This window comes from Salmo trutta, chromosome 6 (assembly GCF_901001165.1).
Source record: "Salmo trutta chromosome 6, fSalTru1.1, whole genome shotgun sequence".
Classification (NCBI taxonomy): Eukaryota; Metazoa; Chordata; class Actinopteri; order Salmoniformes; family Salmonidae; genus Salmo; species Salmo trutta.
The window spans coordinates 17,326,710-17,354,177 of record NC_042962.1 but is presented as its reverse complement, the minus strand read 5'-3'; the positions used below and the strand labels follow the sequence as shown (position 1 = coordinate 17,354,177).

Sequence of the window (27,468 nt, the reverse complement as noted above, 5' to 3'; positions counted from 1 at the left end):
CGGAAGCCCTTCCAATAGTTCGCCTAATTTCAGTTTGTGACAAAACAGGCAAGTGTATCAATAATTTTTACATAAGCAAAAATATTGTATTTTCACCTGTTCGAAGCAGGTGTACAAAACCGAAAGTAAAAGATGCAAAAACAAAACTTAAGCATGGGAAGCATAGAAATAGGGCACATAGAACAGATCTACCGCTTCTTAGACTTGCTTTAAATGAGTGTCAGAGCTAAGTGTCAGATCTATAACTCACATTTCTATGTGAATTTAATAGGGTCGCCGGAAAGTTACATATTGCAGCTTTAAAGGTGCCTGAATTCTATCAACCATGGCTGTAATTTTATTGTGAAGTAGCTCTAATGTCCTTGGTGTTTTATTACTGTTCTTCCTCTCCCAAATCAGATGAGAGTCCTGGAGAGGTGGCTTCTAAAAAGAACAGAACAAAAGGTATCAGCATGTTGCATTTGGTTGTTAGACGAAAGTGAACTTCGTTGGTGTGTGATTGTTTTGCCTGACGTGCACTGACAACCGAATTGTGTCTTTGCTTGCATCCCTCTTGGTTATTAAACATGACAAAACGCTGTATTGATAATGAAATTTAAGATTGATTGATTATCCTAATTAGTCGACGGATTAATCGGCATGGCCGATTTAATTAGGGCCGATTTCAAGTTTTCATAACAATCGGTAATCAGTATTTTTGGATGCTGATTATGGCCGATTACATTGCACTCCACGAGGAGACTGCGTGGCAGGCTGACCACTTGTTACGCGAGTGCAGCAAGGAGCCAAGTTAAGTTGCTAGCTAGCATTAAACTTATCTTATAAAAAACAATCAATCTTAACATAATCGCTAGTTAACTACACATGGTTGATGATATTACTGGTTTATCTAGCTTGTCCTGCGTTGCCTATAATCAATGCGGTGCCTGTTAATTTATCATCGAATCACAGCCTATTTCGCCAAACGGGTGATGATTTAGCAAGTGCATTCGTGAAATAAGCACTGTCGTTGCACCAATATGTAGACTTAGGGATGCCACCCTAGATAAAATATGGAACGCTTCCGTATTTCACTGAAAGAATAAACGTTTTGTTTTCGAAATTATAGTTTCCAGATTTGACCATATTAATAATGACCTAAGGCCCGTATTTCTGTGTGTTTATTATATTATAATTAAGTCTATGATTTGATATTTGATTAAGCAGTCTGACTGAGCGGTGGTAGACAGCAGCAGGCTCGTAAGCATTCATTCAAACAGCACTTTCCTGCGTTTGCCAGCAGCTCTTCGCTGTGCTTCAAGCATTGCCCTGTTTATGACTTCAAGCCTATCAACTCCCAAGATTAGGCTGGCAATACTAAAGTGCCTATAAGAACATCCAATAGTCAAAGGTATATGAAATACAAATGGTATAGAGAGAAATAGTACTATAATTCCTATAATAACTACAACCTAAAACCTCTTAACTGGAAATATTGAAGACTCATGTTAAAAGGAACCACCAGCTTTCATATGTTGTCATGTTCTGAGCAAGGAACTTAAACGTTAGCTTTTTTCCATGGCACATATTGCACTTTTACTTTCTTCTCCAACACTGTTTTTGCATTATTTAAACCAAATTGAACATGTTTCATTATTTATTTGAGACTATTGATTTTATTTATGTATTATATTAAGTTAAAATAAAAGTGTTCATTCAGTATTGTTGTAATTGTCATTATTACAAATATATATATATATATATATATATATATATATATATATATATATATATATATATATAATATATAAAAAAATTGGCCTATTAATCGGTATTAGCTTTTTTTGGTCCTCCAATAATCTGTATCGGTATCGGTGTTAAAAAATCATAATCGGTCGACCTCTAATCCTAATACGTAATGTGTGCCATAATCTGAATAACCTTGTTTTTCTGATGTGATTTGATTCGTTTGATTTAGTGGTGTTGAAACGACTGGAGTGAGTTGTTAGGATGAATCAACTCCACGAAGAGTTGTGGAATCATCCGCCATGAGATGTGCAGCATGTTGATTCACATGTTGAACTCTAGTCCGGTCGGTGTGTTTTTTTAACACTTATTACCATGGATGTGATGTAATAAGAAAATAACCCGGAATGTGCTAACTTAGTACCAGCAGCAACAAGGTGAAAACTGTAGATGTTCAATCTCAGCCTTGTTTTAGCCTATTGTCCTAAAGCTATTTGATCAACTCTAATATGTCATATGTATTGTAATAGCAGGACAAGCAAGCCATCCAGTCTGGATGCAGAAGTAGCAAAGCTGCAGAGGGAAGTCCTCAAACTCCAGAAGAAAAGACTGCAGCTGGAAATTGAGAAATTAATACTCAATCAGGAGAAAATAAAGAGAGCAGGGAAATTACAATTAGAGTTTTAGTCGAGCGTGAACATTTTAAGCACGGCCCGACCAGAGCCTGTTGAGAGACAGGTGGTCAATGCTCTGCAGCTCGAAGCATGAGGCGGCCCAGAAAGCCCAGGGAATGTTACAGGCTGAACTCAATGAGGAGAAAGTGAGGGAGGAAATTGAACAAGAAGACAAAAGACAGGCTGAGAATATTCTTGCTAACGAGGAGGAGAGACAATTGGCCAGAGTGCTGGAGCACAAGAGGCAAGAGGTGGCCCAAAAGTCCAGGAAATGCTAGAGGCTTAACTCGGAAAAGGAAAGAGAGGCTGAGAGGAGGGCGCAGGAGTAAGCAGAGAAAGAAAGGCTAGAGAAAGAGAGCGTTTTGAAGTAGTTCAAGGAGGGAGAAGAAAAAGAGGCTGAATAACTGTAGACTATACAGTCGCTTCAGTTTAATTTCCTACACTGGTTTGGTTGTTACAATAAAGCACCACCAAACTATAGCCTGCATATTGGAGTTTTTCTTAAATTTTGTTAACAATGTTGTGAACACCCTTTAGTGATCAATGGCTTTTCTCATGCAGGTTTGATGTTTTCAAATGATCAGATAGCCGATTGGTAAAGTGCATGCATGCGAAAGAGTCATGGCAGAACCACAATACCCAATTACAGCATGATTTGGATAGCTGATTCAGAGATCAACCCCATAATCCTTGCATCAAGAGTGATGTCTATGAATTTGAATAGCTGAAACTTCTATAATCTCTCCTAGAAATTGGATTTTAAAACTAACCTAACTATACTGCTAACCTTACACCTAACCCAATTTAATTCAGAAACGTTTTTTCTGCTCCAACAAATTTTGGATGTTTTCAAAATGAACATGGCGTGAAATGTTGTATTTTCAAATCATTTGTGTGACAATTGTGAAGAGTCTCAAAAGTAGCGACTAATTCAAATAAGACTTGAGTTACCATAGAACAGGCCCCAGTATCTGTGCGTTAGTTGTCAACGTTGAGTATGACGGCTCTCCTCTAATGCCCAGGAAGCGCCGTTACAAACTCCCATTAGACAGCTCTGCAAGCATTATGTCAAAATACGTTTGTTAGTCACACTGTGGATTTTTGCCGAGCAACAGTCTTCATTTACTCCCATTACAGCCGTTAATGTACTTCCGAAAAGTTCTAAAAAAATGTACAAGCAACCAAAAAGCCTATTCGTTACCCCCAAGCACAGGTGGAAGTCTACAACAGCTCAATACATTGGAGGTGCCGAAGAGGCAATTATTCGGTTGCTTATACATTCTTGTTTTTTTTTTTTATTGGAAGTACATACCGGCTGTAACGGGAGTAAATTAAGATAGTTGCTCAGCAAAAATCCATATATTGTGAGTAACAAACATATTTTGACATTAAAAGTCTTGCAGAGCTGTCTAATGGGAGTTTGAATTAGAGCTTCCTAGGCACATACATAACAATAATAATAAACCTCCTGGCATGTGCCACTGGCAGTGGGAAATAGAAGGAGTGTTGACATACTGCCCTTTAAAACAAGTTTCAAACCCCCAGAGCACCCAACAAGAGAACTTGGGAGGAAATTAAAGTCAGCATTAAAGGAACAGTTGAGAATGATCCATGAGAAGATTGAAGCCCAAAAAATTGCCGAAATGGCTTTGACTGAAGTGAGGAGTATCCTGGCCAAAGAGGAGGAAGAGAGACAATTGGTCAATGCTCTGGAACTCAAGAGGCAAGAGGCGGCCCAAAAAGCCCAGGAAATGTTAGAGGCTCAACTTCGAGAGGAAAGAGAACAAGAAGAGAAAAGAGAGGCTGAGAGAAGAGCACAGGAGCAAGCAGGGAAAGAGAGGCTGGAGAAAGAGCGACTGGAGCAGTTGGAGAGAGAAGAGAAAGAGAGGCTGGAGAAACAGAGGGAAGCTGAGGAGAAGGCAGAAAAAGAGCGATTGGAGAAGGAAAAGCTAGAGAAGGAGAGGATAGAAAAGGAGAAGGCAGAGCTGGAAAGGATGGAGAAAGAGAGACTGGAAAAGGATCGAGCAGCTAAAGAGAAAGCAGAAAAGGAAAGACTAGAGAAAGAGAAAGCGGAAAAGGAGAGGCTTGAGAAGGAACGGGCCGCCAAAGAGAAAGCAGAAAAGGAGAGGCTTGAGAAGGAACGGGCCGCCAAAGAGAAAGCAGAAAAGGAGAGGATTGAGAAAGAACGGGCCGCCAAAGAGAAAGCAGAAAAGGAGAGGCTTGAGAAGGAACAGGCCGCCAAAGAGAAAGCAGAAAAGGAGAGGCTTGAGAAGGAACGGGCCGCCAAAGAGAAAGCGGAAAAGGAGAGGATTGAGAAGGAACGGGCCGCCAAAGAGAAAGCGGAAAAGGAGAGGCTTGAGAAGGAACAGGCCGCCAAAGAGAAAGCAGAAAAGGAGAGGCTTGAGAAGGAACGGGCCGCCAAAGAGAAAGCGGAAAAGGAGAGGCTTGAGAAGGAACGGGCCGCCAAAGAGAAAGCGGAAAAGGAGAGGCTTGAGAAGGAACGGGCCGCCAAAGAGAAAGCGGAAAAGGAGAGGATTGAGAAGGAACGGGCCGCCAAAGAGAAAGCGGAAAAGGAGAGGATTGAGAAGGAACGGGCCGCCAAAGAGAAAGCGGAAAAGGAGAGGCTTGAGAAGGAACGGGGCGCCAAAGAGAAAGCGGAAAAGGAGAGGCTTGAGAAGGAACGGGCCGCCAAAGAGAAAGCGGAAAAGGAGAGGCTTGAGAAGGAACGGGCCGCCAAAGAGAAAGCGGAAAAGGAGAGGCTTGAGAAGGAACGGGCCGCCAAAGAAAAAGCGGAAAAGGAGAGGCTTGAGAAGGAACGGGCCACCAAAGAGAAGGGGAGACTGGAGAAAGAACGGCTAACCAAAGAAAAGGCAGAGAAGGAAAAGGAAGACAGCGAAAGGGCGGAGAAAGAGCGTGTTGCCAAAGAGAGAGCAGAGAAAGAACAGGTTGCAAAGGAATCTGAAAAGGAGAGGATGGAGAGAGAAAGGGTAGCGAAGGGAAAGGAGAGAGAACGGGTAGCCAAAGAGAGGGCAGAGAAGGAGAGAGCAGAGAAAGAGCAACAATCCAAAGAGTTAGCTGCTAAAGTAAAGGAGAGAGCGGCGGTAAAAGGCCACTTAGTCAAAGAAAAGACTTCAAAGGCCAAGGTTGAGACAGAACAGTTGTCCAAGATAGAGAGAGAACAGTTACCTAAGGCGAAGGCAGGGAAGGAGAGAGCAGAAAAAGAGCGTCTACTCAAAGAAAAGATAGAAAGGGAGAGAGTTGTGAAAGAGAAAAGAGCCAAACAGGCAAAAGAGGAGATGCCAGAGAAAAATGCAAACAACTTCACAGCTACAAGCAAGAAGGAAAAAATATTGGCTATAAAAGACCTTCTGAAGCCTAAAGCCACCAAGGTGAACAAGAAATGGAACTTCACAGGATGATGATCCTTCAATTACAAAACCGACAACTATCCCCTCCTCCCTAAAGGCACTTCTGTAGATCTGAAGGGATTGGAAAGAGCTAAGCAATGCAGTGCTTGCTTCACATTTTCCTTCTGATAGGCTGGATGGATTCTCTGTCATATTGCTACACCTGTTCAACCCCTTCAGATCTACAAGTGTGTCTAAGGAGGAGGGGCTAGGAATTGATTTACAATTGAGCCAATATAATTGATGGTGCTGAATTTAAAATCACGTTCATCAATTTTGGTTTTGGTCTTTGGTTCTTACAAATCAGAGCTTTGTCCTCCCCCTTTTGGGAATTTTTTATGGCACAATACATTACGAATGATTGATTGATTTATTGGGAAAAATATGCACTGAGTACAACCCAGCGGATAACATGTTCTAGAGATTCCACCTGTGTCCAACATGTACCCTGATATATATACACATACATACATGCAGGCATGCATACATACTGTATAATCATTAAAGAAAGATGGCTACCTGCACACTGATAAATGCTCCCATAGATACACCTGCGGAAGCATTGATTCAAATTGTGGGAGCATTCCTTAGTGTGTGTGTCTTTCTGTCTTTCTTTCATTACTGTACGTTCTGTACCCTTCACCTGCAAGTCACTGAATAGACTACTTTGGAACTAGTTACAATGCAATATAATGCAATTTTGACATTTGTGTGTTTTACTGTATTTTTTACTTTGCTACAAATTGTAACATCATCCTATCACTTTCTAACATAAAAGTGTTAATGTCAAAAGATATTGAATTATATACAGACTAAAGACAAAGTATGTTCATTGGCTTGAAGTGATTGTTTTTTTTAGATTAGAAAATGAAACAGAATATTTATGTTAGTATAAGGCACAGCTGTCAAACTCATTCCACGGAGGGCCGAGTGTCTGTGGGTTTTCGCTCCTCCCTTGTACTTGATTGAGGAATTAAGGTCACTAATTAGTAAGGAACTCCCATCATCTGGTTGTCTAGGTCTTAACTAAAAGGAAAAAACAAAAAGCAGCAGACACTAGGCCCTCCATGGAATGAGTTTGACACCACTGGTATAAGGTGTTTCTCAGTGAGTTCAAGTGGCTATCATACATTTGCATTGCCACACAGATTTGCAAACAATGAGTGCTATAAACTGGGTGGTTCAAACCCTGAATGCTGATTGGCTGACAGCCATGGTATATCAGACCGTATACCACAGGTATGACAAAACATTTATTTTGAATTACATTGGTAACCAGTTGAAAATAGCAATAATGCACCTCGGGGGTTTGTGGTATATGGCCAGTATACCCCGGCTAATGGCTGTATGCAGGCGTTGCGTTGTGCCTAAGATCCACCTTTAGCCATGGTATATTGGCCATACACGACACCCCCTCAGGCCTTAATGCTTAATTGAAAACTATCAAAAGTGTGCTATCAGCTGTCTTTCTTTCATTCGTTTTGAATTGAATCAAATTAGTGTTTTTCTACTCTTTGCTTGCTTTTCAGTTATATGCTAGTTAAATAATGTTTTGTGTTAACTTGATAGGTGTTTTTGTATGATGACAATAAGATTTACTTTTGCTTTGTGAAGAATCTTCAGTATGGCCTGGGCACTTCATTATTACTTGAAACATCTCATGAAACAAGGCCGTAGCTACATTTTCTTTTTCGTAGAGACTTGATGATGCCTTTATGTGCAAGTGTGAAACTGTCTGTTTGAAACAACATACCAACAACCTGGAGTACTCTTTTTGTCATTTACCAGTTGTAAATGGTACCTTTGCTGTATTTTTTTACTGCTGTAAAGTTCATATTTAGAAACTGCATGACAGAAAAAATACTACCTTTTTAAATCTTTGTTTTTATGTTTGTGTCTGTTGTTTGAAACAGCCTTGGTGTATTTTCATAATATGATGTAGGCCTTTTCTTGCTTTGGTGAAACTAAAATCTCACTAGGTACTGGCAGTATGGATGAAGTTGGTGTATTTTGTTAAATCGTGTCATTGCTGACATTGCAATGATGCCAGATAAGTAAAGCTTTTGTCCTCAAGCCACTTTGATTATTAAAGAGCTTTCCTCAAATTGGCGTGTGTGCTCTTTCAATAGCAATAATAACTATCTATGGCAACTTTCATACAATATATTGTAGCCCAAGCCCAACATGTTTCATATGTACAGTACCAGTCAATGTTTGGACACACCTACTCATTCAAGGGTTTTTCGTTATTTTTTAAAACTATTTTCTACATTGTAGTATAATAGTGAAGACATCAAAACTATGAATTAACACATATGGAGTCATGTAGTAACCAAAAAACTGTTAAACAAATCTAAATATATTGGCTGCTTTTCCTTCACTCTGCGGTCCAACTCATCCCAAACCAACTCAATTGGGTTAAAGTTGGGTGATTGTAGAGGCCAGGTCATCTGATGCAACACTCCATCACTCTCCTTGGTCAAATAGCCCTTACACAGCCTGGAGGTGTGTTGGGTCATTGTCCTGTTGAAAAACAAATGATAGTCCCACTAAGCACAAACCACATGGGATGGCGTATTGCTACAGAATGCTGTGGTAGCCATGCTTGTTAAGTGTGCCTTGAATTCTAAATAAATCACAGACAGTATCACCAGCAAAGCACCCCCTACACCATCATACCTCCTCCTCCAAGCTTCAAGGTGGGAACCACACATGCGGAGATCATCTGTAGATCTACTCTGCATCTCACAAACTCTGCGGAACCAAAAATCTGAAATCTGGACTCAGACCAAATGACAGATTTCCTCCAGTCTAATGTCCATTGTTCGTGTTTCTTGGCCCAAGCAAGTTTCTTCTTCTTATTGGTGTCCTTTACTAGTGGTTTCTTTGCAGTAATTCGACCATGAAGGCCTGATTCACGCAGTCTCCTCTGAACAGTTGATGTTGAGATGTGTCTGTTACTTGAAGTCTATGAAGCATTTATTTGGGCTGCAATTTCTGAGGCTGGTAACTCTAATGAACTTATCCTCTGCAGCAGAGGTAACTCTGGGTCTTCCTTTCCTGTGGCGGTCCTCATGAGAGCCCATTTCCTCATAGCGCTTGATGGTTTTTGCGACTGCACTTGAAGAAACATTCAAACTTCTTGAAATTTTCTGTGTTGACTGACCTTCATGTCGTAAAATAATGATGGACTGTTGTTTTTCTTTGCCTGTTTGAGCTGTTCTTGCCATAATATAGACTTGGTATTTTACCAAATAGGGCTATCTTCTGTATACCACCCCTATCTTGTCACAATATGACCAATTGGCTCAAAAGCATTAAGAAGGAAAGAAATTCCACAAATTAACTTTTAACAAGGCACACCTGTTAATTGAAATGCATTCCAGGTGACTACCTCATAAAGCTGGTTGAGAGAATGAGTGTGCGAAGCTGTCATCAAGGCAAAGGGTGGCTACTTTGAAGATTCTCAAATATAAATTATATTTAGATTTTTCTTAACACTTTTTTGGTTACTAGATGATTCTATGTGTGTTATTTCATAGTTTTGATTCCTTCACTATTATTCTACAATGAGTAGGTGTGTCCAAACTTTTGACTGGTACTGTATATATTATTATATGTTCTTCACTTGAGTAGTAGTAGTGACCTATTCTCTCAGATTGCCAACAGCTGTGATATGTGATCAATTAACGGTCAACGTTGACATTACTTAGGGCAGGACAGGACTGTGAAAGGGTCCCCTTAAAATATCCATCCAATAATCCAAACACGATGAGGCGGCGTTAATAGTTCAGAATGTCATGGAGTTGAAGATGCCATAGATTCTGCTATGGGACTGATGGCCCATGGAAGTATTTCCATACTTGTTGGATCAGGCACTGTTACAACAAACTGTAAACCCAAGTCAGTTGTATTCATATGACTTCTTTCATTTCCTTTTTATGTTCCTCAGTCTTTTATTTACTTCATTTTTTAGCCTTTCTCTTTCCTCTTTGGTCATTATCACTTATTTTAAAATGTACCTCATGTATGTTCTCAAATCAATCATATTCCTGACAGTTGAAATTTATACTCTTGTGAAATGCAGTTATTTTTTGGATTGGAAAGTCTAGAGCTGTGTGGTGGTGAGAAATGGGATATTTTTTTGATGTGATGTTTCACATGCCCACATGAACATTTCCAAACGAACAGGAGTGAAGGAGAGGCCGGTTTCTCTGGTGCAGAGGGAAGCCAACGAGGAATCTGCTGTGGAAGAACAAAGTAAGAACACACCTTATTGAGACTGATAGGTCCCTGCACTGAATCCCACAAACTGAAATGTCCCTTCACATTGCATATAGCAAGGTATTATCTTCCGTATAGCACATACCCAGACATGTTCTTCTTACTCCAAAAACACTGATGCATAATGCGAGCGACAATGAGGATGTGATGTCAAGGATGCCTGTGGACATATCCTCACCAGTATTGTTTCTTTTGGGGGGGGGTTTTAGGAGACAGGTTAGAGTGGGTATAGAATGGGTTAGGGTGGCTGTAAAGGTCACTCAAATGACGCCCTCTTGGCATATGGGCTTATTTGTTTTCAGAAAAGGCATTTGTCCTGTCCTACAGCTAACCATCCATTGACCACATATTCTCAGTTGATCATTAAAACATCTTAAAACGCCACCAAGGGTAGAATGGGCGCGCTCAGATTAGCTCACGGTAGGAAGATGTTTGAATGAAAAACGTATGCATGACTTCCGGCCGGCAGAATCCCATAGAGCTACAATGACAAACTACGATGGGGTTGTGCTACACTGCCTGGACATACAGTCCAGCAAAGTAACTTGTGATTTGTATCTTGAAGATCAATAAAAGTCCCCCTTAAGACCGACGCGTTTCGACAAACATGGCTTCATAAGGATATAGTCCTTGGCCTAAACTAATGTCCTTTGATTGTAAAATTCAACTTTTAGCCGAGCCCATTGTGGAGGAAGTCATCCAGACAACAGAGGGGACTGAGGAAGAAGAGCAGCAGGCCCCTGAAGGTGAGAGTCCGGACGCAGTGGGAACTCCAGCCAAATCAGAAGATGCAACTGAGGAAGCTTTTGAGGGGAAACTGGCGGTTGAGGCAGGATCGTTTGAGGCTGAGGCTGCTGTCCAGGTAGAGGAAAGTGAGTACCCCTCTTGAGAAAACATTGTTCATCCTTCTCCCACCAAGAATACAAAGAGTGCCAGTATCACCTGGTAAATATTGACACGGCTCATACCAACTGCTGTTCAATTTCCTCCATGTGTAGCTATCCCACCAATGTGCCCATCTGTTGGCAAACAGTTTGAGGGGAGATGCGTACTGTGTCCCTTCATAAATCAAATCAAATCAAATGTATTTGTCACATACACATGGTTAGCAGGTGTTAATGCAAGTGTAGCGAAATGCTTGTGCTTCTAGTTCCGACCATGCAGTAATATCTAACAAGTAATCTACCAATTCCACAACAACTACCTTGTACACACAAGTGTAAAGGAATGAAAACGAATATGTACATAAAAATATATAAATGAGTGATGGCCGAACGGCATAGGCAAGATGTAGTAGATTGTATGGAGTACAGTATATACATATGAGATGAGTATTGTAGGGTATGAAAACATATAAAGCAGCATTGTTTAAGGTGGCTAGTGATACATTACATCAGGATGGCAAGATGCAGTAGATGGTATAGAGTACAGTATATACATATGAGATGAGTAATGTAGGTTATGAAAACATATAAAGTGGCATTGTTTAAAGTGGCTAGTGATACATCTAATTACATCAAGATGGCAAGATGCAGTAGATGGTATGGCGTACAGTATATACATATGAGATGAATAATGTAGGTTATGTAAACATTATCTAATATTAATAATATAAAGTGGCAAGTGATAAATTGATTACATCAATTTTCCCATCATTAAAGTGGCTTGAGTTGAGTCAGTATGTTGGCAGCAGCCACTCAATGTTAGTGATGGCTATTTAACAGTCTGATGGCCTTGAGATAGAAGCTGTTTTTCAGTCTCTCGGTTCCAGCTTTGATGCACCTGTACTGACCTCGCCTTCTGGATGTTAGTGGGGTGAACAGGCAGTGGCTCGGGTGGTTGCTGTCCTTGAGGATCTTTTTGGCCTTCCTGTGACATCGGGTGGTGTAGGTGTCCTGGAGGGCAGGTAGTTTGCACCCGGTGATGCGTTGTGCAGACCTCACTACCCTCTGGAGAGCCTTCCGGTTATGGGTGGAGCAGCTGCCGTACCAGGCGGTGATACAGCCCGACAGGATGCTCTCGATTGTGCATCTGTAAAAGTTTGTGAGTATTTTTGGTGACAAGCCGAATTTCTTCAGCCTCCTGAGGTTGAAGAGGCACTGCTGCGCCTTCTTCACCACGCTGTCTGTGTGGGTGGACCATTTCAGTTTGTCCATGATGTGTACCCCGAGGAACTTAAAACTCTCCACCCTCTCCACCACTGTCTCGTCAATGTAGATAGGGGGCTGCTCCCTCTGCTGTTTCCTGAAGTCCACAATCATCTCTTTTGTTTTGTTGACATTGAGTGCGAGGTTATTTTCCTGACACCACACTCCGAGGGCCCTCACCTCCTCCCTGTAGGCCGTCTCGTCGTTGTTGGTAATCAAGCCTACCACTGTAGTGTCGTCTGCAAACTTGATGATTGAGTTAGAGGTGTGCATGGCCACGCAGTCGTGGGTGAACAGGGAGTACAGAAGAGGGCTGAGAACGCACCCTTGTGGGGACCCAAAATCCATTCTGTTGCTGTGCTTCATTACAGAAGTATCCATTAAGTTGACTGCTTATCCTGAGTGGAATGCAATCAAAAGCTGCTATTCCATAAACCTGCTTGGCCCAGTGCCCCCTCTCATATTCCAATTAGAAACGTTGGTTAAATAGGCCCTGGATGTTGATGTGGGGGCCATGAAAACCACATGGAAAAAGAAATTGCAATTGGGTTGGTCAAAAAGAAAAGCAGGGACCACCCGAAACGGCAGCGGGAGCGTTTCTAAAGCTGAATGGCAATTGCGACAACCTTAAAGCGGCAATCTGTATTTCAGTTACAAAGGGTTTTAGAAAAACAAAGGGTAACACCAGGGTTTTTGTAACATGCTGAGGGATGGGGCTAGAGAAGGCACATAGTTTGAATTCCAATTAACTCGGTTTAACACAGTTTAAAGAATGTATTCTCTCTTCCTCAAGCTTCATGCCAATGTCATTTCAGCTGCTGTCCCTCTCCCGCCGATATCAGATGATTTTGTCCCAGGTATGTTTAGCATCTTCCCTTAATGAAAAGTGACGACATAGCCATTGATATTACATTGTGTATCAGAATATTTTATAATGAATCACAAAATAGACTAACTCATACTGTAACTACTTACCATACCTGTAGCCTCACTAGCTGCTGTGTGTTTAGTATGATAGCTACAACAAATAATATTATGTTTGATAACTTTCCTTAGATGACAGTAGAGATGAAGCAACACAACCTTATGGTTAGTGTATGTGTGTATATATATACACAGTTGAAGTTGGATGTTTACATACACTTAGGTTGGAGTAATTAAACTCGTTTTTCAACCACTCCACACATTTCTTGTTAACAAACTATAGTTTTGGCAAGTCGGTTAGGACATCTACTTTGTGCATGACACAAGTAATTTTTCCAACAATTGTTTACAGACAGATTATTTCACTGTATCATAGTTCCAGTGGGTCAAAAGTTTACATACACTAAGTTGACTGTGCCTTTAAACAGCTTGGAATATTCCAGAAAATGATGTCATGGCTTTAGAAGCTTCTGATAGGCTAATTGACATCATTTGAGTCAATTGGAGGTTTACCAGTGGATGTATTTCAAGGCCTACCTTCAAACTCAGTGCCTCTTTGCTTGACATCATGGGAAAATCAAGAGAAGTCAGCCAAGACCTCAGAAAAAAAATTGTAGACCTCCACAAGTCTGGTTCATCCTTGGGAGCAATTTCCAAACGCATGAAGGAACCACGTTCATCTGTACAAACAATAGTACACAAGTATAAATACCATGGGACCATGCAGCCGTCATACCGCTCAGGAAGGAGACAAGTTCTGTCTCCTAGAGATTAATGTACTTTGGTGCGAAAAGTGCAAATCAATCCCAGAACAACAGCAATGCACCTTGTGAAGTTGCTGGAGAAACGGGTACAAAAGTATCTATATCCACAGTAAAACAAGTCCTATATCGACATAACCTGAAAGGCCACTCAGCAAGGAAGAAGCCACTACTCCAAAGCCGCCATAAAAAAGCCAGACTACGGTTTGCAACTGCACATGGAGACAAATATCGTACTTTTTGGAGGAATGTCCTCTGGTCTGATGAAACAAAAATAGAACTGTTTGGCCATAATGACCATCGATATGTTTGGAGGAAAAAGGGGGAGGCTTGCAAGTTGAAGAACACCATCCCAATCGTGAAGCACGGGGGTGGCAGCATCATGTTGTGGGGGTGCTTTGCTGCAGGAGGGACTGGTGCACTTCACAAAATAGATGACATCATGAGAAAGAAAAATTATGTGCATATATTGAAGCAACATCTCAAGACATCAGTCAGGAAGTTAAAGCTTGGTGGCAAATGGGTCTTCCAAATGGACAATGACCCCAAGCATACTTCCAAAGTTGTGGCAAAATGGCTTAAGGACAACAAAGTCAAGGTATTGGAGTGGCCATCACAAAGCCCTGACCTCAATTCTATAGAACATTTGTGGGCAGAACTGAAAAAGCGTGTGCAAGCAAGGCCTACAAACCTGACTCAGTTACACCAGCTCTGTCAGGAGGAATGGGCTACCTGAAACGTTTGATCCAAGTTAAACAATTTAAAAGCAATGCTACCAAATACTAATTGAGTGTATGTAAACTTCTGACCCACTGGGAATGTGATGAAAGAAATAAAAGCTGAAATAAATATTATTCTGACATTTCACAATCTTAAAATAAAGTGGTGATCCTAACTGACCTAAGACAGGGAATTTTTATTGTTGAATGTCAGGAATTGTGAAAAACAGAGTTTAAATGTATTTGGCTATGGTGTTTGTAAACTTCCGACTTCAAGTGTGTGTGTGTGTGTGTGTGTGTGTGTGTGTGTGTGTGTGTGTGTGTGTGTGTGTGTGTGTGTGTGTGTGTGTGTGTGTGTGTGATGCCATTAACGTGAAAGGAGGTGAGATATACGGAATGTTTTGATTATTCATTGGCCAAAGAGTTTTCTACTCTGTCCTTCCCTGCCTTCTCCTTGGTTAACTTTTCTTAACTGTGACCTTCCAATGACCAGTAAGCATAGCTTATTGCAGTGTGTTTATTAGACGTTTTGAATGGTCTGTGAATAGTTAGTTAGTGTATTTATGAAGTGTTTATTTGCTTGTCTTGCAGAAGAGTCAAAGCAATTTACTGACCGGCCAGGATCCCAGGAGACACGGGAAGCAGGTGTGCTGTACACGCACGCGCACACACACACACACACACACACACACACACACACACACACACACACACACACACACACACACACACACACACACACACACACACACACACACAAATCAATGTGTTATCTTAGATCAGTCCTCCTTAACCATGTACCATATAAACATGCTTATATGGCACTGAAATCAAATCTTTAGTATGATTACAATTGCAATACAATGCAGAGGTTGAATTACTCCCAGAACCGGAGGCTGAATTGGAATCTGTTCCAGAACTGGAAGCTGTCCCAGAACTGGAAGCTGAAGCTGTCCCAGAACTGGAAGCTGAAGCTGTCCCAGAACTGAAAGGTTAGGAGTATAACAAGTCTTGTACCATAGTCTTAAACCATTGTTTTTTAAAGGAACATTCTCAGTTAGAGCGCCTGTGTCTCATTGAAACGAGGCCGTATTGAATAATGTCGATTTCCTCACTGTACTGTACCTACTTGCCTGTGCGTTTTGGTTTCTTGTAGAGGAGAAAACAATACAGGAAGATTCAGAAGGTGGGTTTACCAACACACACATTTATGCTATATTCACAGTAAACATTTGAACAGACATAATCACATCGTATGCCAACAGTTAAATCTGTTAGGGTTGGCAGTCAAATAGCATGGGACTTTAGGTATTCTAATGGTACTCTGATGCAGACCAGGCTGTTTTGTAGAGTAGTTCAGATCAGCCATCTACAGCTGCTGTTGACAGGCAGGCTTGACGTGGTGGCGGCTCAATGCAGCTGTCACATATAGCTGTGTATGTAATTATAGCACCTGTTGGCGTTTCCCAGTGCTTCCGGTCATTCAAGGCCACCTCACTTTCCACTTATGTGACTGTCATTTCTATGGAGGGCTTCACCTGCATGTCTAGGGTTGTGTGAGTTTGAGCGTTTGCCATTTGGTTTTAGAAATGTTCCGGCTTCCTTTTTGGGTAGCGCTTGCTTTGATTTGTGACTCAAGCACTTGGGAACTGTGGTATTGGCTGAGAGTGTATTTGTGTCACTGATTGACACGAATGAGTTGGCTCTTAACCGTGGAGTTTGATGTTCAATAGACGTGGTTTGTAACACTACAAGACTAGGTATCAAAGTCACTCAGTTTCTCCTAATAAGCCTTGACTGATATACGACCCATCAGCACCCTCTTCTGGTTATTAACTGCAAGGGCAATGTTGTGGTGTGAGTAACCCTGCCTATACAGCAGTAGGGAAAACACTGTTCTGAAGTTGTAAAGTGGAAAGTAAGGTGCGGTTTGAAAAGTCCCACAGATCCCTGGCCTATGTTATTTATCCAATTTGCCTGGTAAATTGTGACATAACCACTCTTCTCATGTCACTGCTCTGAAATGTAAGCTCAGGTCAGAACCTAAAATGAATTATTTCTTCAGCTTATTCTGGTTGCGTGAGACGTCAGTTTTATTTTAATCTGTGAGATTTGTAAAATATGAGCAATCCATACAGTCATGAAAAAAGCAGACCTACGATTTCAAGTTTCTAGTATTTCAGTGTTACTGCTGTTGACGTCATGATTTTTGTTACTGAATTGGCGAGCACTAGTTTATTCTCTATCCAATCTTTTATATAAACCTTTTGTTTTTTCCAAGAAAGTCATTATGCTTTTTAAACCAGATCTGTTTTTGGGGCTTAAATGTGTCTTCCTTTATCGTGTAATGTTTTTTCAACCATGCTTTAGTTAGATGGATCTGAAAAAGCTTGATTTAATATTTGTTATTTGCGCTGCTACTGTGTGTTGATAGCATTCTTCTAGCTGTCATTTTCTTCCCTTTGGGTCATTCCACCTCAAAAAGCACAAGAAAGAGGATTTCGACACCCACCATTTCCGATTGTTCTGAAATCGTTTCAGTAGTTAAAAACAGATGAGATTAGCATTCCTGCAACATTATTTTGTGGAAATATAATTTGATCTCTGAGAAATTAAGCTAATTGATTGCACCCAAGTTGGTCATTTTAAATGATAGGACTCATATAATATGCAATAAAAATGGTACCCGATATCTGATTTGGACCCCCTAAAATTCCAATAATAAATAAGACGAGGATTCCAAAGAAATTGTCAAACTCCACCCACGGACCTCCGACACCCCACCCCAACAACGAGTATCAGTTCTCTATGTCTGACAAGTAGTATGGAGCTGCGACTCGGAGTATTGTTTCTTTATCCTATATAATGCATTCTCAGTGAATTCGGTGATGGGTTATTTTCTGTTCAGAGAAATTTGTCATTAGGTTTATGTCCCGGTTCTGACCACTAGATGGTGCTGTTCCTTCTATTAGGTAAGGCACATTTTCCCATGATTTATGCCATGTTAATGATATCTGAGTGAGAGTGCCTGTGTTCTCGGTCGGTATTCAGCCATGATTACTACATGTTTAGATGACTGGCGAGACTAACTGACCAATCTAAACATTGTTAGCTGACATAGCTGATTGAGTGACTGTCAGTGACTGACATAACAAGAGAAAAAGTACTGTAATTTCCAAATTGCACCTTGTAATTTCCAAATTGCACCTTGTGTATTCTAACTCTAACCAGTAAGTTGAGACCCGACTGAGTTCATAAAAAAAAAATATATACAGTACCAGTCAAAAGTTTGGACACACCTACTCATTCCAGGGTTTTTATTTTATTTGTATTATTTTCTACATTGTAGAATAATAGTGAAGACATCAAAACTATGAAATCACACATATGGAATCATGTAGTAACCAAAAAAAAGGGTTAAACAAATCAAAATATATTTAATTTTTTTTATTCTTCTTTGCCTTGATGACAGCTTTGCACACTCTTGGCATTATCTCAACCAGCTTCATGAGGTAGTCACCTGGAATGCATTTCAATTAACAGCTGTGCCTTGTTAAAAGTTAATTTGTGGAATTCCTTTCCTTCTAGATGTGTTTGAGCAAATCAGTTGTGTTGTGACAAGGTACGGGTGGTATACAGAAGATAGCCCTATTTGGTAAAAGACCAAGTCCTTATTATGGCAAGAACAGCTCAAATAAGCAAAGAGAAACAACAGTCCATCATTACTTTAAGACATGAAGATCAGTTAATACGGAAAATTTCAAGAACTTTGAAAGTTTCTTCAAGTGCAGTCGAAAAATCCATCAAGCGCTATGATGAAACTGGCTCTCATGAGGACCGCCACAGGAAAGGAAGACCCAGAGTTACCTCTGCTGCAGAGGATAAGTTCATTAGAGTTACCAGCATCAGATTGCAGCCCAAATAAATGCTTCAAAGAGTTCAAGTAACAGACATCTCAACATCAACTGTTCAGAGGAGACGATGTGTATCAGGCCTTTATGGTCAAATTGCTGCAAAGAAACCACTACTAAAGGACACCAATAATAAGAAGAGACTTGCTTGGTCCAAGAAACACGAGCAATGGACATTAGACCGATGGAAATCTGTAATTTGGTCTGATGAGTCCAAATTTGAGGTTTTGGTTCCAACCGCCTTGTCTTTGTGAGACGCAGAGTAGGTGAACGGATGATCTCCACATGTGTGGTTCCCACCGCCGTGAAGCATGGAGGAGGAGGTGTGATGTTGTGGGAGTGCTTTGCTGGTGATACTGTCAGTGATATTTTTTTAAATTCAAGGCACACTTAACCAGCATGTCTACCGCAACATTCTGCAGCGACACGCCATCCTATCTGGCTTGTGCTTAGTGGGACTATCATTTGTTTTTCAACAGGACAATGACCCAGCACACCTCCAGGCTGTGTAAGAGCTATTTGACCAAGAAGGAGAGTGATGGAGTGCTGCATCAGATGACCTGGCCTCCACAATCACCCAACCTCAACCCAGTTGAGATGGTTTGGGATGAGTTGGACCGCAGAGTGAAGGAAAAGCAGCCAACAAGTGCTCTGCGAATGTCTGAACTTCAAGTCTGTTGGAAAAGCATTCCTGTTGAAACTGGTTGAGAGAATGCCAAGAGTGTGCAAAGCTGTCATAAAGGCAAAGGTTGGCTACTTTGAAGAATCTCAAATAGAAAATATATTTTGGTTTGTTTAACACTTTCTTTGGTTACTACATGATTCCATATGTGTTATTTCATCGTTTTGATGTCTTCACTATTATTCTACAATGTAGAAAATAGTAAAAAATAAAGACAACCCCTTGAATAAGTAGGTGTGTCCAAACTTTCAACTGGTACTGTATATATAATATTTTGTTTTTTACCCTGACATGTCGCAACCAACCATTAAAATAAGTGGTTTACTTTAAGAAATACTTACCTAATAGCAGGAACAGCACCATCTAGTGGTCAGAACCTGGTAATATCAGGATGTAGGATGGGACATAAACCTAACAACTTCAATGACTAATTTCTTTGCAGGGGAAAAAAACATCACCAAATTCATCAGAATACAACACATAGGACATAGGATGAAGAAACAATACTCTGAGCTACAGCTCCATATCTCTGGTCAGACATAGAGAACTGATACTGTATACCTGTTGTTGGAGTAAGATTGGCCTGGGGCGTTTGGTGGCTTTTGACCATTTCTTTGGAATCCTTATGTCTTACTCATTGTTAAAAAAAATGTGGGGGTCCAAATCGGATGTTATGTACTAGATTTATTGAATATTACATGAATCATATAATTTGGGTGCAATCAATTAGCTTAATATCTCAGAGATCAAATTATATTTCAACAAAATAATGTCGCAGGAATGCTAATCTTATCTGTTTCTAACTACAGAAACGATTTCACAACAATCAGAGATGGTGGGTGTCATGACTTGCTGAAATGACATGGAATGACCCCTTATTATGTATTTCAGGAAATGCAGAGGACCAACCTGAGGATATGCTCAAATACAAAGGTACGTGTTCTTTTGATATGGATTCCTATGGTGAACATGAGCTTTATAGAATAGCAAGGGGTGGCAAACCCTGCTGGAGAGCTAGCCTGCCGCAGAGTTTTGTTCCAGCCCTACTCTGACACACCTACTTATTCTACTAATCGGCTGAATCAGGTGTTTACGTGTAGAAATGGAGCAAAAGCCTTCACACTCAGAAGCTCTCCAGGATGGTTGGCCACCCCAGCACTGTACTATTGTACTTATTCTCCTCAGTTGGCATTGGTGTCGTCCCACCTAGCCCTGCCACTGAAAATGTGTCTAGCTTTTCATTCATTTAAATGTCTACCCACTGAGTCACAATGAGTGACACATCTGGAAGTCCGTTTAGAGTTGAAAATAAGAGGGATTACAGTTTGGTCTGCAATTTCCTTGAGAGACTACATTGTAATTGTCTGAGGTTGCACCCACCGACACATACATGTTGAGAGATACACCCAATAGCTGACTTTTATGACGTTCTGTTCTTCGTTTCAGACAAAAAGAAGAAGCCTAAACTCCTGAATACATTTGAGAAAACGATCAAGACGGAAATTGACGCGGCTGAGAAGTTACGTAAAAAGGTAGTCTTATGTTGTTCTATTTATAACACTGTGTGATGTTTTTAATTAACATGCTCTTATCTTGAAAGTAAATGGATGAATCAATGCTGATCTGTTGTTTCCCATGTCTTGTTTCACCACCCAGGGGAAAGTGGAGGAGGCTGTCCTGGCTTTTGACACTCTAGTTCAGCAGTACCCCCAGAGTCCAAGGTGTCGCTATGGGAAAGCCCTGGTGAGAACCACAGTCTAAATACTGTAGCATACCATTCTCCTGGTTTATTTTGAACGGATTAAACAAATATTAACCCTTTAACAAGTTAAACACTAAGTGTGTTTATCACTTTAACGAAACACTTCAAATCTTAAATACTGTTTACTATGATCCTAAAAAGTGGGTGAAAATGGCACCCATTTAAAAATAGGGAAAACGCCTGAAATGTTCTGGGGCCCATTATGTATGTCCAGGCCGAAGATGACCTGGCAGAGAAGATGCGCAGCAACGACATGCTGCAGAAGGCCCTCAGCACGTACAAGGAGGCGTCAGAGCTGCCCAACGCCACGCCTGACCTCATCAAGGCCACACTGAAGAAACGGGCCGAGCGTCAGCAGTTCTTAGGTAACCTACACGGCCAAGCATGCTGGAGTGCCTACACACACACACATTACACCGTACATTTTTCTTGTGTACTTAGTTTGAAGAACATTGCGCGACTCCGATTAATGTCATTTGGTAAAGTGGTTGTTGTAGTGGTTGTCTTTTCGATTTAATTTAGTATTTAATATAATTCATTCAGTATTTTGAAATACTTTCTCTAATTGAGAAATTGTGGTTGTGTGCATAGAGTGTGTTGTGACTCCCTCCCTCTCTCTCTCTGGTGTAGGTCGTATGAGGGGTGCCTTAGCCACGTTGGAGAAGCTGGTACAGATCTTCCCTGAGGACGTGGCCCTGAAGAACGATCTGGGCGTGGCTCACCTGCTCATCGGAGACAATAAGAGCGCCAAGAGAGTCTACGAGGAGGTGAGCCGTGGTCCAAGTCATCACCACTCTTGACTGCTTTGGGGTTTCCAAGCATTCTTTTTTTTCTGGGAAATAATGTGTTGAAAATGTAGTGATTTTGCTTTGCAACACATCTTCACCTGGTCTGCTTCAGTAAACACATTACTAACAGAATTGTAATTTGCAAGATTACAAGTAAATGGAATGTATCAAGCGTGACATTTTCAGCAGGGAAATGTGAATGAGTGTCACGATTGAATGTTTCATTAACAATTGACAATTTCTAAATGATGTGTCCCCTGGTAGGTGTTGGCCATTGCACCAAGTAACGGCTTTGCTAAAGTCCATTACGGCTTCATCCTCAAATCAGAAAATAAGATAGCAGCGAGCATCCCATTCCTCAGGGTAAGTACTGTAACCAATCATGCTCCCACACATTCAAACCACTCTCTTTTGATCCTGAAACCACTCTCTCTGCTCTGAAACCCGTATCCCTGCACATAAACCCGTCTCCCTACACTTGCCAGCAGCATACCACCCTGAATACCACTCCTGGCTTGCTTCTGAACCTAAGCAGGGTTGGTCCTGGTCAGTCCCTGGATGGGAGACCAGATTCTGCTGGAAGTGGTGTTGGAGGGCCAGTAGGAGGCACTCTTTCCTCTGGTCTAAAAAATATCCCAATGCCCCAGGGCAGTGATTGGGGACATTGCCCTGTGTAGGGTGCTGTCTTTCGGATGGGACGTTAAACGGGTGTCCTGACTCTCTGAGGTCATTAAAGATCCCATGGCACTTATTGTAAGAGTAGGGGTGTTAACCCTGGTGATGTGGCTAAATTCCCAATCTGGCCCTCAAACCATCATGGTCACCTAATAATCCCCAGTTTACAATTGGCTCATTCATCCCCCTTCATCCCCCTCCTCTCCCCTGTAACTATTCCCCAGGTCGTTGCTGTAAATGAGAATGTGTTCTCAGTCAACTTACCTGGTAAACTAACAAAAAAAAACTCTCTGCACTGAAAACTCCTCTCTCTGCACTGAAAACCCCTCTCTCTGCACTGAAAACCCTCTCTCTGCACTGCAGGATGGTTTGGAATCAGGAGACCCTGGCACAGACGACGGCAGATTTTACTTCCACCTTGGAGACGCCTTGCAAAGAATGGGAGATGACAGTGTGAGTTAAGATCAAACTCACAGACACCAAGCTTACACCAATACTGAATCCACACCAGCAGTATTCACTAGATACATGTAGTAACTTCACAGAGTATGATATCTGTATGACTTATCGTGATAGTATTTTTCCTCTGACAATAAGATAAAACAGAGTATTTAAATGTACCTTTATAATATGAGTTCAAATGTGTTGGTTTTGGAATACTACAAGCACAATGGTCTTCTCCTCTTCCAGGCCTACAAGTGGTATGAGAGAGGGCACCAGAGAGGTCACTTTGCCTCCGTATGGCAGCGATCTCTCTACAATGTGGACGGTCTCAAAGCCCAGCCGTGGTGGACGCCCAAGGACACTGGCTATATGGATCTAGTCAAGGTACTGTAGATGATGACAACTTGGCTCATCTGGTGGTCTTTTCCCCCTGATAGTCACGGAGTTCAATAATGTCTAGAGGGAGCACGTCCTCTCTTTTCCTTTGATCTGTTCTGTGACAGCGTGGGCAGAAACATGGAGGGCTGTCTCCCATCTTAAAGTAGTCAATTCTTCTTCATTTGAGTTTTGACCTGGTGTAAAGCTGTGCTTGGACTGACCATAGAGATATAATAATATGAATGTGTGTCTATGTCATAGACCCTGGAGAGGAACTGGAGGACCATTAGGGACGAGGCCCTGTCAGTGATAGATAAAACCACCGGCCTCTTTGTTCCAGAAGAGGAGAACCTCAGAGAAAAAGGGGAGTGGGGCCAGTTCACACTCTGGCAGCAAGGTACCAATCAACCAATTAAACCCTTCACAACTAGCAACTGGCAAGTCCCTATGTCAGAAATTCACTAAATGTAATTGAATGGAAATAATCCTAAGTATAGGTTTAGGGGTGTCTGAACCTGGCCTCTAATTCCTTGTTTCTCTTCTCCTGTTCCTTGCAGGCAAGAAGGCAGGGGAGTCCTGCGACAGTGTTCCAAAGACCTGTGGCCTGTTGGAGCGCTACCCAGAGGCAACAGGCTGCAAGAGAGGACAGGTAGGTCACCCCACCACAGACGTGACTGACATGTCAACTATCAGACAGATGGACAGGCAGCCTGGCCCTGCAGGCTCCTACTGGAGATAGATGGAGTTACAAAGGCTATGTTACGCTCACTGATATTTCTCTCAATTTCTGTTGTAAAAATAGGAAATGTTTGTTGTTTTCTTTTAGGTTTTCATATATTAATTGTCTGAATGCATTTTTTTAACATAATTCATGTTTAATTTCAGTTCTGTTCACTTTCTCTGGGTGTATGACTGCCTCTCTCTCTCTCTCTATCTATCTATCTATCTATCTATCTATCTATCTATCTATCTATCTCTCTCTCCCTGGGTTCCAGATCAAGTTCTCGGTGATGCAGCCTGGTACTCACGTCTGGCCCCACACGGGGCCCACGAATTGTCGCCTGCGCATGCACCTGGGCCTGGTCATCCCAAAGACAGGCTGCAAGATCAGGTGCACCAACGACACCAGGTAACATCTTCCACAGCCATCAACGTCATCCCCTTGTTACATCTAACAACATCACCCACTTGTTAGTTCTTGGTACAGTGTAAGACTGACCATTTGAGTGCTCTGTACTTGATTGTCACTCAAGACCAAGTGTAGCTGAAAAATATGATTTAACTGTTATGTCGATTTTGTGGACTGTCAGTCCTTGCATCCATAGCTCTGTCTACGAATTTGAGTGGTTACATTTCCCCGGCCCCAACCCTCTCAGCTTTATACCAAACGAACTTGAGGAGCTGCCATGAAATAAAAACTCATGCATGTGGCTTCATTAAAGCTAGAATTCTTAGTTGTTACATCCACTTTTCAACTCATTAATTAAGGATATAAACCCATAGACTTTTTGAAGATTAGAACTTATAAATGCCTCGTGAGCTTAGTTCAACTGTCGTACCCCATCAGAACCCAAAATATACGCTTGTTTACCTCCCAATGTTTGTAAACAATGTAAGTGTAAACAAACACTATACAGCTTCAAAACATGGTTAAACAATCATTTTGATATCATAGATGGTCAGTCCCTGTCTATAAACTTGAGAGTGCTTACATTTCTCCAGGCCCATCCCTCAGCTTTTTACCAACACAGAGCTGTGGTGGCACTTTATTGTTTCAATTAAGGACTCTAGCTTTAACACAAAGGCTATGGTCTCTGCTGTTCTCTTCCAGGGCTTGGGAGGAGGGGAAAGTGCTCATCTTTGATGACTCCTTTGAGCACGAGGTGTGGCAGGACGCCGACAGCTACCGGCTCATCTTCATCGTGGATGTGTGGCACCCCGAGCTCACCCAGTACCAACGGCAGACTCTCTCCCCCATTTAAAGAATGTACGGCAAAATGACTGACAGACAGACTGTCACCTACTGGAGTGCTGGGGTTAACACTCTTGACCCATTAGAACGGAAGGGTCCATATTATCTGGTCTCTGTCTGTCCACCCATTCCTTCAGAGTCGGCCATTTTAGGTCAAAGATGACAAATGTGACACTTGCCCTTGCTCAGTCAAGGGCTCCATATGGAACCATCTAGAAGAGTTACTGAAGGCCCTGGCAGATTGGAAAAAGCCTTACAGGGACACTTTGGAACACTGACTGCTAACTGTGGTACTCGCCAACTAGGTTTTTAGGCCAAAATGTGGACTTACGGTAAGGTGTGGGTTTAATATCACATAGGCTGTGTTGTAAATGTATCACAAGTGCATTCTTGTTTTTCATTAGTCAACCAAAGTGCCATGTGTCTGAAACATACCTAACATACAAACGGTAACTGAACAAAACTTTAGTATTGCAGCTAGTGAGTTTACTGTTGTATAGTTACTGATATCATTTCTTAAAGAGATCGTTTTCCTGGTTTTTATCCCAATCTTAATCGTTTTCTTTCCTCAAGAAAAGCTATTTGATGATTTTTATGTTCAAGTCTTCAAAAACGTGAGGTAAGAACACAAATAAGATTAGAGTAACAACACGGAAAACTATCCCGTAAAGATGTTGCTAAGCTAGCTAAACCTCTGCTAGCTGTTTCGCTAACACTTGATTGGTTATTACACAGCTCTTATTGCATGTAATGGTCATACATTAACTTCATGTTACTTCCATAGCTTTGTACAGTAATCTGCCTCTTACTTTATTTGGGGGTTGTATTTTTAGTAATACAGAAACACTGCTTATTAGGTCATTCCATTTCACTCGTATGATTTTCGCATGTCACTTTAGATTAATGGATGGGACATCACAATGCCAAGAATGTTTTTATTGCAGAATTAATATTGTAAAAAAAAACATATTTTTGTACGCTGACAATATATTTTCAACTGTGCCTTGACCTGGGAGCACGATCAACCCATTATACTCAACAGGCTTGTCTTTGTAATGTAAAGTCCTGCCAAACTTGTGTATTTACATTCTTAAATGTATCAAATATGAACATTTGACTGAAGGCATATATTTTGTACATGCATAACATTTGAACGTTTTATAAAGTACTAATTTACCTGTGTAAAACTTAGGCAGGAGCATGTTGAATGTCTTGTCACACTGCATTCCAAACCTGGGTCAAATACATATGTCAAATACTTCCCAGTACTTCAAATGCGCTTAATTTAGTCTGCCTTGTACAATGGAATAGTCCCTAAAAGGAGAACTCCAAGCTAAATAAAGTGCACTACATAGGCTATACTTGAGTATTAGAAAGTATTTCTCCCAGGTCTGCTGCATTCCAGGTATAGCAAAGCTGACTAAGGGTCTTTGCTTGACCAATGTTGATATTCAAAAGGAAAAAGAAATGCAGAAGCATATTCTTCTAGATGTTATTTAATCACTCTCTATGTGCGTTGGTAATCCACTTCATCGCAGCAATGAAATCATGTCCAAATCAGTCCAGTGGTATTATGCTGAGTTCATGTGCTATCAGAATAATCAGAAACTCAGGACTAAGAAATTCCTGGCAAGCCCACAGACTCATCATAGCTACCTGTTTCAGATGTCCAAAACCGCTCATACTGATCTTACAGGTAGGAAATACGAGTGGAAACTGGGGTAACATCATTGTACCCCACGTTTCCTACTTCAGAGGAGTATGTAAACGCATCATAATGCCATGGGTCGGAGTCATTCGTTAGGACCACTGGATGTCATGCTGTCTGCCCAAAAAAGGATGAACTTTTCACCCAAGTGTGGCTGTCAGTCATGGACATGGGTGTCTTGGGGTTATCTGTTTGGGTTGTGATGATAACACATTTAAGTTATCCTCCTGGCTTCAAAATAGTTTCTTAGTTACAATAGGGTAGTAAATCAAGCACGTTCACAAAAGCCACATCGTTTGAGAATTATTTCACCTTTTGTGGTACTCTGTTATGAATTGATCACTTTTTGTAGTGATGAAATCACTGAGCTGTTCCATCTGTTGTAACTTGGCCTGCCAAGTCAGTCATGCATCTTACAATTCTATTTTGTATGTTGTAATTAGTTGCACTGAATAATTGTAAACTGAATAGCTTCTTTTCAGTAAATAAAAAATGAGGTCAAAATGG

At 41.2% G+C, this 27,468-nt stretch overlaps 1 protein-coding gene across 14 annotated transcripts in view; it reads left to right on the top strand.

Annotated features, from left to right (window-relative positions):
* Positions 1–27,465, top strand: part of LOC115195553 (aspartyl/asparaginyl beta-hydroxylase) — a 46,724-nt gene extending 19,259 nt beyond the window's left edge. For 10 of the 14 annotated variants that reach the window (XM_029755509.1, XM_029755511.1, XM_029755508.1 and 7 more), the window contains 2 exons: positions 400–444; positions 3,945–7,911. In XM_029755509.1, coding sequence (XP_029611369.1) covers positions 400–444; positions 3,945–5,818 — 1,919 coding nt within the window. In that variant the 3' untranslated portion in view covers positions 5,819–7,911. Of the gene's footprint in view, positions 1–399; positions 445–3,944; positions 7,912–9,997; positions 10,067–10,764; positions 10,963–13,052; positions 13,095–13,293; positions 13,327–15,232; positions 15,287–15,558; positions 15,634–15,797; positions 15,828–20,125; positions 20,168–20,680; positions 20,767–20,890; positions 20,978–21,210; positions 21,362–21,626; positions 21,764–22,048; positions 22,148–22,822; positions 22,913–23,149; positions 23,288–23,542; positions 23,679–23,838; positions 23,931–24,276; positions 24,411–25,112 lie in introns of those variants that run through there. The other 4 variants (XM_029755510.1, XM_029755513.1, XM_029755514.1 and 1 more) reach the window with 4 other exon arrangements.
* The last annotated feature ends 3 nt before the right edge of the window (positions 27,466–27,468 follow it).